Below are 11,562 nucleotides of genomic sequence, written 5' to 3'. Positions count from 1 at the left end.
ATTAATACATTATTAAAGGTATTTTTAAATGCAAGCAGTGTAAGTACCTGAATTTGGTTAGGTATTAGCCACTCTCCACCCACTGTAAAGCAGAGCTCAGACTGGGGGTGGAAGAAACAGCAGAAAGAGCCAATCAGTTGTGCAGCAATGAATGGAGCATACTGATAGGAGGAGAGCCAAAGTGACAGAGAGATGAGTTCATCAGTCTGCTGCTTCTCCCTTCCCTGTCCAGTCAAAGCCTGCAGGTGGGAGGACACCTGTAAGGGTTACTGAACTGCAACAGAGAAACATAAGGTCTCTTTCCCTGCAAGACAGGACTGTACTACATGGCAGAGCTGTTATAATTCCAGGAGTGGAGGGACTGGAATACAACTCCTGTGGCAGATAAACAGCTCTCATATTTATTTCATCTGTGTTAAACTGTTTGCTAGGAGTTCAATTGTAATCTGAAATATACAGAACAGTTTAGACTGGTAGGTAAAGCACACACAGATTTTTGTAACAGTATGGACTACACCTGTTGTCAGTGTTTGGGCTTATTGATGGTGAAACGAACCAGAACGTAGTCTTTTTAATGCTTCTGCAGTAGTTGGGGTTACAGCTTACACATTGGAATCCTTTGGTGGTCTGCGTTTAGTAATCTGTGCTGCCAATCACTGCATCACAATGCAGTGGACAACGTGAGCACAAATGAAAATTTTAAAAATGTATTTAAAATCAGTGTTGTCCACATCCTCCCACGGCTCGATTTTGTCTATGAAGTAATAAGTCCACATGGGAGTATTTAAAGCTGAGCTCAGACTTCACTGTTTTAAGTTAAATTACTTACCTTGTGAGGTGGAGGTCTGAGAAAAATCATTTAATCTTCTTTTTCTTTCCCTGGCAGCTTTAGACATGTTTAATGCAGCCTGTTTTCGTGGCAGACACTCTTCTTTTGGGCAGCATAATGCTTTGCATAGTCTAGGTCTTCAGTGGCTTGGCGGTCATGGGATACCCTCTACAGTTCTTAGCACCACTTGGGGTTTATTACAGCACTGGCGACTGTGTAAGTGATTTCAGGGCAGTCAATTATAGGCTGCACTGGCAATGCCCATAATCATTACCCATTTAACCATATGGAGTCCCAAGCCATGACAAATCACTGTGACATAACAGAACCATTTTTCTCCTCCCACCTAGCAGCTTGCCAGGATAAGATGAGAACATAGAAGGTTACGTGACCTAAATCAAAAATTGTTTTTAATGGGGGGGCAAATGTTAGCAATGCATAACCAAAAATCCCAGAGTGCCCCTTTAAGAGAACTATAATTACCTGACTACACTTTTGCTGCAGGCAAGTTCATTGACCAGAAATGCAAAAACCGATGCCTTCTCGGACGGGGTGTGTGCTTGGAAAGATTTGGTCTTAAGACTTTCTGTGAGCTCTGTCTGGCCACAGTGCGCTTCCATATAGATCTGAAGAATCTCAGAAACGTTGTCACGATTTATACCAATATTCATTAAGTGTTCTCCGAGAGCTGTTTTAGCCTTAAAGAGAAAATAATGAGGCATCAGAATGTATCCAGGCAACACAGAAATCCCATCTCATGAACCAGCCTGCAATTAATATCATTTCATCATACTGACAAATTATGCTTGTGATTGCTGTAAATGTAAAGCGCTCTGAGCCTCACGGGAAAAAAGCTCTATAAAAATGTAATCATGATTATTATAAATAAAACACTTAAAATATACTAAAGCCAATAAAATACTTGACATTGTGTTTAAAAGGCAACATATTTATAATACTGTAATCGACTTACTGTTTTCCTTAAAGAGAAATTATTATTTTATTTTTATATGAATGCTTGAATAATATTATAAGGATCCTTACATCTAAACTGTGACACATTCTCAGTTCTTATATAGATGATAGTAAGGTGACTCACCCAATGGTTTCTTACATTTTTTGGAAAGTCAGATAACAGAAACAGGATCTCTGCACCATAGTTCCCAACTCCACCCACCAGTCAAAACCACTACACCGGAGTCCAAATTTGTTATCAGTAGAAGTGAGACTCCACAGCAATGGGGGCAGAGTTAAAAAATATAAGAATTATATTTATAGGAAAGCAGGTAACCGACACTACTTTGGCCTCAGTACCAATGACCAAGCCCGAACATTGTCACATATGGAGTAGTGTCATCATCATAATGAATGTCAGATTAGCTTCTTCATAAATATGTAGAGGGTCCTGCATGCATTCCCCAGTGTATAGGGACTGTGTTGATGGTAGCAGTTTGCTATGCTTCTGAGAATATTCAGAATTCATTGACAGGTGCATTTGAGCTGCTGATGACCTCCTTCTGACCTGCTTCAAGAAGGTTTTGCTTTCTCATAGATTAGTGTGGGAATGCAAAACCCATCTGATGGGCCCTCAGCCTGCTTGTGATAGTAGAAGAACACAAGGCTATAACAGCTATGTTCCCAGATCAGTAAATCAGTGGGCATAAAACCAGAGTTTCTTACCTTGTAACCTGGCGGGACTCCAGGATCACACACAGCTGCAGACAGAAGCCTCACCAACAAGTCTTGCACTTCTCCCATGCTGTCCCCCATGTTTAATAAACCTTCTTGAAAGACACCGAGTGACGGGATATCAGAATGAAGGTCAAAGTCTAGAACCTTCCCAAAGTTCCGTAGGAATTGCACTACCATCAGGCAGTTGGAGAAAGTGGCACCGGAAAGAATCAGTCCTGGGATACGGTGTAATTCTGGCAAAGGCTAAAACACAAGTAAATGTTATAAGATTGGTCCAACCGTAATATTTAACTTGCAAAAATAAATAAATCAGTGCCAATACAAAGCATTTGCATGAGTACTCTTACAGCCCATTCAGACTGGCGCGACACGACTTTGGGGGGCGACCTGTGAAGTCGCGTTGCACAGCGTGCACGGCGACTTCGGTGCGACTTGCAGGGACTTCACATAATGGAAGTCTATGCAAGTCGCTCCCAGGTCGCCCCAAAGTAGTACAGGACCCTTTTTCTAAGTCGGAGCGACTTGTCTCGCTCCTATTAGAACGGGTCCTGTACTACTCAATGGCGAGCGAGCGACCGACCGCGACTTGTCAGGCAACTCGGTCGCCTAACAAGTCGCGCTAGTCTGAATGGGCTCTTATTCGTGCAAATGCTCAGATATCTGAAACCGTTACCTTTGCGATGTGACTTGATCCCATACAAAATGAACGGACTCAAATCGCACTGCAAAGAATTGCATGTGTTCTGAAGAGGAATGCGGTGCCATTCCAGTCTAAATCACATGCGGTTTCCCCCATTGCACCTGTGTGAACCCAGGCTTGGCATAATGACTTCAGCCTGAGTTCACACAGTAGGGGTGCGGAAAACCGCTTGCAATACCACAAAGGTATCGATAATCAGTATCAGCAAGTACTTGAGTGCAAGCATCGGTACTCTTATGCTTGCCATACACTATATGAAAAATAGCCCGCAATTCTCTCATTTGGACAGTTCTTTCGTTTTTCGGCCAGTTAATGGGTACAAATCAGTAATCGGTTGTGATGTTTTTGAGCCGAAAAAACGAAGGACAAGTCTGGAAATTTTCTGCCCAATGAACAACTTGAAAGGTTAGGCTGCATTCACATGTCAGCTTATAATCACGGGCAGAACCGCCGCGGTTCCGCCCGCGATTCGGAGATTTATTGCTAATCGCGGGATGCCTAGCGTTGCCCGTTGATTTGCAATAGCCCCCCAAACGCCGAGCGATGTTGCCGCGATTTACGCCCGCCGAATCGCGGCAACATCGCGCAAACAAAATCGCGGGACGCAATACGCTCCAAAGAAGCTCTTGTACTTTTTTGGAGCGTATTGCGTCCCGCGATTTTGTTTGCGCGATGTTGCCGCGATTCGGCGGGCGTAAATCGCGGCAACATCGCTCGGCGTTTGGGGGGCTATTGCAAATCAACGGGCAACGCTATTCGTTCTGCCTGCGATTATAAGCTGACATGTGAATGCAGCCTTAATGAGTTTCTTGTCCAAACTGCACTGGGTATATGTGAAAAAACAAACAAAAAACTGATTCATTTATGTCCATTGAACGATTTATCGGTCATTACATGATGGCAAGATCATTTGCTCTCAAGGCCGAATGTTCGTTTTTCAAAAATTAGTTTGAACGACTTTTCGTATAGTGTATGGCCGGCATTTCTCTCCGATAAAAAAATTATGCAACCCTATTTTTACTGCTTCTAAGATATTTTATTTTAAAGTACAATTGATGGCTCCTTTATGACACTCTAAATAAGTACCAAATCCAGCTACTATGTGATGCACAAGTTTCTCTATACCAAACCATACATTTGTGTCTCATTCAATCCAGAAAGCAGAGGGCAGGACTGAGTGTGGTCAGGTACTGATTGACGAGTTACAGGCCTGTGAATCAGCACTGACAATGCCGATAGCCAAGCCCCATGCAACATTTTGTTCATTCCTCGGTAGTGCAAGCTACATAAGAGTGGCAACTCTGTTTTAAATTCAGGAGCAGTATAGCTTCGTTTGCACCCCATCACAGAAGCTGTATTAGGTAGATTTCAGTGGCAGGCTCAAGTAGTATTTGTGGGATTAGAAGCAAACTGTATGTGCAGAAGTGCTTATAAATAAGGTCTTCAGAACATATATTTTTAATGGGAAGCCGTAGTTCCACTTAAAACCTGAGTTTTGCTTTCAAGCCTGCTCTCTTGTCTGACTTTGCCAGGCATCAGTGGCTGTCTACAGGTCTCCACTCATCTCTATGAAAAGGTTTCTGTAGGACTTACGGCAAGACAGTAATGGTCCACCAATCTATGGAAAAGTTTTGTGCACAGATTAAGAGCTGTCAAGGACAGTACAAGAGACAAGCCCATGTAAGAGCACAGTACAGATCTAAAGGGCTCTGTGTCAACACTATACAAACTTGTCTAGGCTGTAGTTTCTGAGAGATACCTTTTGGTCAGCCAGACACATGTCTTCAGTTGGCTTCTTCATCTCCTTGGCCAGCTCCAGTTCTAGCCTCCTTTGCTCCAGTTTACGCTCTTTGTTCAACCTTTTCTCGTCTTGCTTTTCTTGTTTCAAACGTTCTCTTTCCTTGAGGAACAATAATACAACAATATATCAGCATTTCTGTAGTGTACAGGAAAATGAAAAGAAGAGTCTGATTGTTTGCTCTGGGCAAGAACAGTTATCATCAGACGCTTTTGAGCACGATGTGCTGTGACTATAAGAGGACTGTCTGCAGACAGAGATGCTTAAATCAGTTCTATCACTTGCAAGTAAAAATGGCATGGGGTAGACTGGCTATCAATCAGCCAAGAGACTGCTATCAATCAGCCAAGAGACATCAGTTATATTCATATAAACTTCAATCATAAGCCTACAAATTGTCATTTTTATAGAAACCAAAATGTCATCCCAGAAATGTAACAAAATGTAACAAAATAGTACTTTTTTAGGAATTTTTTAGATACAAAAGGAATGTTTAAAGTTTAAAGCAATCAACCATATCAGTGTGTATTAATGTTTTTGATACTTTGTTTCTATGTAAATCTATACTTAGGACATATTTTATTTGTTTGTAACACATTCAGGCTATTTCTTGTTTAGTAGCATGGCATAGTGACTGTGCTTACAATTCCCCTTCCTATGATTGCCCATTAATGGGCTAATAATTAATAATAATGCTTTTTTATTTTTTCCACCACTGGGCTGTTTTTGACCATCTTAATAGAGATAACCAATGTTTCAGGCAGTTTCGGGTGCTTGTTATCGCATAGGGAATTTTGCTCAGAATATTTGAAAACAATATATTGTGGACAACTGATTTTTTCTCAACAGCTGTATTAGAAGTATGCTAATCACAATCCCCAACATTTATTTTTATAACAATCTACTGAACTGGACAGAACTGGGAGTCTTTTCACAATCTTTTCAATCTTTTCACAGCTCTTACTGTGAATAAGCCTTTATGTATATGGAGTTTAAATCTCTTTTCCTCCAAACGTAAGGAGTGCTCCCTTGTCCATTAGCTTAAAGTAAATATCTTTGCACCAAGTTCACTATATGGACCACTACATGGTGATCATATCACCTCTTAATTGCCTGTTCTAAAGAGGGAATCAATTCAGTTCAGCTAATAGTTCTTCATAGCTGAGCTCCTCCATTCCTCTTATCAATTTGGTTGCCATTCTCTGCACTTTCTCTATATCCTCAATATTATTTTTTTGAACTGAACTGCATATTCCAGTGGAGGTCCTACTAATGATTTGTACTGGGGTAAAATTATGTCTCTCTCTCTCTCTCTCTCTCTCTCTCTCTCTCTCTGGAGTCTATACCTCTTTTATTACAAGAAAATATATTAGATATATTAGTTAAAGAGATATGTAGAAATGTGATATTATGTATAAAGGTTTAAAAATTGCTCAATATGGAATGTGATGACAAGTTGAATACTTTGATGTGGTTGAAAGAACTTACAGCCCAAATACATGATAGATACTCACAGTTCTTTGAAGTGTGGCTTCCCTGGATGATGATTTTTAGCTGCTCTTTTTTCACCTTCACTAATATCTTAAGAGATATACTTTCATCCTCAATCCATCCCAACTTTTACCTTAGGTAGTATAGGTAAACTCTTAGCATCCTTGGCCCTCACCCAACAAGCACCGACTGTGTAATCTTCTCCCCTATGCCCTTAACCTTATTTTTGCCCCCCCCCCCCACAATTCTGACTTCCCTTTCCAAATTCTCTTACACCCTTAAATCATGGTCTTTCTTCAAGGTCTTGACATTTATCCTGTGGATTAGGCTTTAGCTTGGTAATCCCCATTTTTGCTTCCCTTTGACTTACCCCACTGACACATGGATATCACTTTACTCATGTCAGATATGACCAGGCTGGGCATTTGTTTCTACATTTTGTGTGCATTTCTGAATTCAAGTTGTGCACTGTACATTCCTCTATATCCTTGGACCTTACCTTGTGTCCAATGTATTTTCCTTAAAGTAAATAGTAAAGTCTCATTTTTTTTCAATACAAATAAACAAAAAACTTACCTGCCTTGTGCAGTTGGTCTTGCACAGAGCAGCCCAGATCCTCCTCTTCTCAGGTCCCTCTTTAGCTCTCCTGGCCCCTCCCTCACTTTAAGTGCCCCCACAGCAAGCAGCTTGCTATGGGGGCACCCAAGCCAAGTCACAGCTCCGTATATATCCATTCAGACACGGAGCTGCGGTTCGGCCCCACCCCCTCTCTCTCCTCATTGGCTAACTGACTTTGACTGACAGCAGCGGGAGCCAATGGTGCCGCTGCTGCATCTTAGCCAATGAGGAGGGGAGTCCCGGACAGCGGAGACAGTTGTGGACATTGCTGGATCGAGAGGGGACTGTTGAAAGACTGTCGAAAAATGCACAATGTATACTGATGCTCTTTTAAACTGTGATGCTTTTTAATAAGCTTAGCAAAGTATAAACAAGCTACCTTACATCTGTTTTAACATACGTCTTTTCTACACAGCGGGCAGCCATTTTGTCTGAAATCAAAGTTCTGAACCAACACAGCCTATCCATTCACTAGGAGCTAGTGACTGAACTAAGTAATTCCACCATGGTTGGACTAACTACAATATCCTGAAATTTCATATTAGGAGCTTCAGAACTTCCTGTGCATGAAGAAGACTCTGGTTAAGGTGAGCTTTGGGGGGGGGGGGGGCGAGGGGGGCTGCTGCACACTGGAGGTTTTTTATCTTAATGCATTGAATGCATTAAGCTATAAGTAAGGTGCAGTTAGTACTGTGTCAATACACAAGACGAATGCATTGATTGAATGCATTAAGATAAAAAAAAAACTTCTGACTTTACAACCCCTTTAACACCTTCATAAACATATATTGTTTAAAAAATTGATCAAAGTGTATACCCACTGAAAGCACACTTTAGGGGAGATTTACTAAAACTGGAGCATGCAAAATCTGGTGCAGCTCTGCATAGAAATCAGTCAACTTCCAGGTTTTATTTTTAAAGTTCAATTGAACAAGCTGAAGTTGGAAGCTACACTAGATTCTGAGTGCACCAGTTTTAGTAAATCTCCCCCTTTGTATTCTCTTTAGCTATCGCCTATAAAAAAAAAAAAATAAGGTTTAGCCAATATTTGCCCTAAACCAATCGCAGAAAGCTGCAGCCTATCACTGCTCTGAGTATCAAATGATCTGATCAGATAAGCCGCTTCCACAAGAATTCTGTACAGAACAAACAAAACGGCTTCGGCCCGCAAGTGTAGGTGACAGGCGTACATTAAGCATGATGGCTGACAGAACAATAAACTCACAGAGGTATGAAAAAAAATTCTGTCAGGGAATTCTATCTAGAAAGGACATTTATCAGAGTCCCTGGTAATGCTGACACTGCATGTACCTCAGCCTTTTTACGAGCTTCCACAGCCTTCAAGAGCATTACGTGTTGTCTCCTTCTCTCTCTCTCCTGCAAATACAGATAGAAGATGAGACAAAAGCCCAAGCAGAACATTAAGAAAAAAAAAAAAAAACATTGGTGGACGTGAAGCTGAGAGCTGCAGATTTAGCACTGAGACACAGTGAGTGCTATAAATACAGAGCAAGTCAAGTTTGTGCATGTTTTAGTTGAGGTTTAGAAAGCGGGTACACAATCAAAAGCGGCAAATGTAAAGCAATGAATAATGAAGACTGTCGAAAAATGCACAATGTATACTGATGGTCACTTAAACTGTGATGCTTTTTAATAAGCTTAGCAAAGTATGAAGGTTTACATAAACAAGCTACCTTACATCTGTTTTAACATACGTCTTTTCTACACAGCGGGCAGCCATTTTGTCTAGAACCAAAGTTTCGAACCCACGCAGTCTATCCGTTCACTAGGAACTAGTGACTGAACTAAGTAATTCCACCATGAATGGACTAACTACAATGACTATGTAATTGAAAGCAGGGGGATCCTGAAATTTCACATTAGGAGCTTCAGAACTTCCTGTGCATGAAGAAGACTCTGGTTTACAAGAAGCTTTAGAGATGGGTCTGAAGTAAGCACATGTGAAATCGACTTCCTTGTGTGGGGCATATCGATAGAATGGGTTGTCAACTATAGATCGAATATTTAATAAAACTAGAAAGTTATTTTTTATCAACACGTGCATGGTTACCACAAGAGCCAATAAACATCTCTTAGCCATGTGCTAGGAATGTGAAGGAATGTGATTAAATATGAAGGAATGTGATTACTTGCTATAAAAACAAAAACAAGCGGTCTTTTGGGCCTTTTCTATTATCAGGCCCAAGCTTGTGGAACCTGCCAAACTCTTTCAGTGGGGACTATAGTTTTTATAGCTTTGGCCCTGTTCAACCTCGTGGACTCAATTGAGTTGAGTAGTCATCGTTGCTTTGTTCAAGAGGTCCTTAAAGCAGAACCTCATTCTGCAAACTGACTTTATGTTCATGCCTCTGCCCCCATCCCCCTGCCTCTGCAATAATAGCCATTTTTTTGGTTTTTTTAAGGAGGCTATTTCTTTTTTTTTTTCCCAGTGGCCCTTCTCTCTTGTCTAGATGAGAATGATGTGTCCTGCTCCCTCATCCCCTGGGATGTATATGTCATATATCCTAGGAGGCACTGGGAGCCCGTTCACAGAGCTGCTGGGTTGCAGAACTGTATTGTGTCATCAGTGGCCAGGCTGCCTGAACTCTGAAGAGGAAGCCAACTGAGAAGACCAAGATAGTGACGCGAGACACATGCTGGGACACCTGAATAGCAGATCGCTGTAGGATAACACCAAATCTGCTGAGCAGGCGAGTATTTTTTTTAAAAGAGAACCTAACATAACAGATAAGGGGGCTGAAAAAATCAGGGAGGCAAGTGAAGTTCCTCTTTAAAGTTCAAATGAACCTTCAGTTTAAATTAGCTAAATAAGTTCAGGGTGCATCAAAACAAAGTCTTAATGTTTGTATTTTTTAAAAAAAATAGCCACAGTCTAGGTAGAAAAACCTATCCCCTGCCAGCAACTGCAAAGAACCTTTGTTCTCTGTGCGAAAGCAGTGGTCTCTTTGAAGTGATTCAATGTACACCCAACTGAGATAGAGGCAGAGCTCTCCAATCAGCAGAAAGCATGAGCTTTGTGGATTGCAGAGGGATAAAACTAAGTAATCAGGGGGCATTTTGAACCTCTGAAATTAGACCACTGCTTAAACACAAAGAGTATTTGGGAAGAAGGCAATCAAAGCCATATGGGCTCTGGTCTCTCTTGGGTAAGCAATCAGTGACTCTTTTCTCCTCACTACAATTTAATGATTCATCGGTATAATGAAATTTTTGCCTTGTTGTAGATGATACTATATATATAATACCTCCTGAAGAAGCGACTTCTGTCACGAAACATGTAGAGGATATACAGTACATCGTGAATCATATGCCTTCAGCTTTCCTCTGAGTCCACTATGTTACCAGTTAGACATGTTTGTAGAACTTACTGTCTGTCAAGGTTATCATGAATTGCTGTTTTATCACAATTGTACATCTATGTCTTTTTAACCATTTTGTATAAATAAAATGTATATAGTTTTAATGTTTTTGTTCAATAATTGGGGACCAAGATAGTCCATTACTCTGTAAAACAATAACTTATTTTCCGCGCTGTGATGTATATTTTGGTGAAAAAATAAAATATAAACAATGTATAAAACCTGAAGCTGCTGCTCACTAGGTAAAATACCAGAAAAAACTAAAAGCATAAATAGACAGCGCTAACAGGTGACAAAATGTAAATGAATTATAAATATATATAAATGTGCTACAATAATTAATTGGTGCCCTAAAACATTGATGCTCTAAAAAATTGATTGGTACAACCAAAAAGTGTATTTATAAACAATACATATATAATAAATACTAAAGTGCTAAGATTAAGTGTCCATAATATAACCATTAAGGTGCAAAGTGATTTGTTAAGGTGCAGTCCAATAAATGCTTCTTCAACAGAAAACTAAAGTGCCAAACAGGTGCTCGAATCCATAAAAGTGCCCAAGTGCTCTTCAGGAAAAAGGCCCCCAATGGGGATGCACTCACCAGATTTTGGGTAAAAATGAGCCTTGAACATGTATAATGTTCCTTGATCGGATCACAGGATCAATGCAGCTACCCTAGCATATGAGATATCCCTCAAACGGATGGATGGATGACATGCACCTCATAGACTGGCTCCTTAATAATTCGTCTCCTCTCTCTCTCCCATGTGTGTTTCAAATATAAAGAGAGAGGCCATACATAGTGAAGCCCGTAATATTTATTTAAAACAGAATGGTAAGAATAATACTCACAAAGTATCTTTAAAAAATCGGCAATAAACAGCATTAAGCAGCCTTGACTGTGCTAGGCTGCTTAATGCTGTTTATTGCCGATTTTTTAAAGATACTTTGTGAGTATTATTCTTACCATTCTGTTTTAAATAAATATTACGGGCTTCACTATGTATGGCCTCTCTCTTTATATTTGAAACACACATGGGAGAGAGAGAGG

At 40.5% G+C, this 11,562-nt stretch overlaps 1 protein-coding gene across 19 annotated transcripts in view; it reads right to left on the bottom strand.

Moving 5' to 3' along the window:
• Nucleotides 1–11,562, bottom strand: part of BAZ2B (bromodomain adjacent to zinc finger domain 2B) — a 427,534-nt gene that overhangs the window by 32,786 nt on the left and 383,186 nt on the right. For all 19 annotated transcript variants that reach the window (XM_082260072.1, XM_082260076.1, XM_082260068.1 and 16 more), the window contains 4 exons: nt 8,440–8,505; nt 4,981–5,121; nt 2,510–2,764; nt 1,313–1,527 (listed from right to left, as the gene is read on the bottom strand). In XM_082260072.1, coding sequence (XP_082116198.1) covers nt 1,313–1,527; nt 2,510–2,764; nt 4,981–5,121; nt 8,440–8,505 — 677 coding nt within the window. The remainder of the gene's footprint in view (nt 1–1,312; nt 1,528–2,509; nt 2,765–4,980; nt 5,122–8,439; nt 8,506–11,562) is intronic.

The sequence above is a fragment of the Pelophylax lessonae genome, assembly GCF_965119305.1.
Source record: "Pelophylax lessonae genome assembly, chromosome: 6".
Taxonomy (NCBI): Eukaryota; Metazoa; Chordata; class Amphibia; order Anura; family Ranidae; genus Pelophylax; species Pelophylax lessonae.
This window is presented reverse-complemented; position numbering and strand designations above follow the sequence as displayed.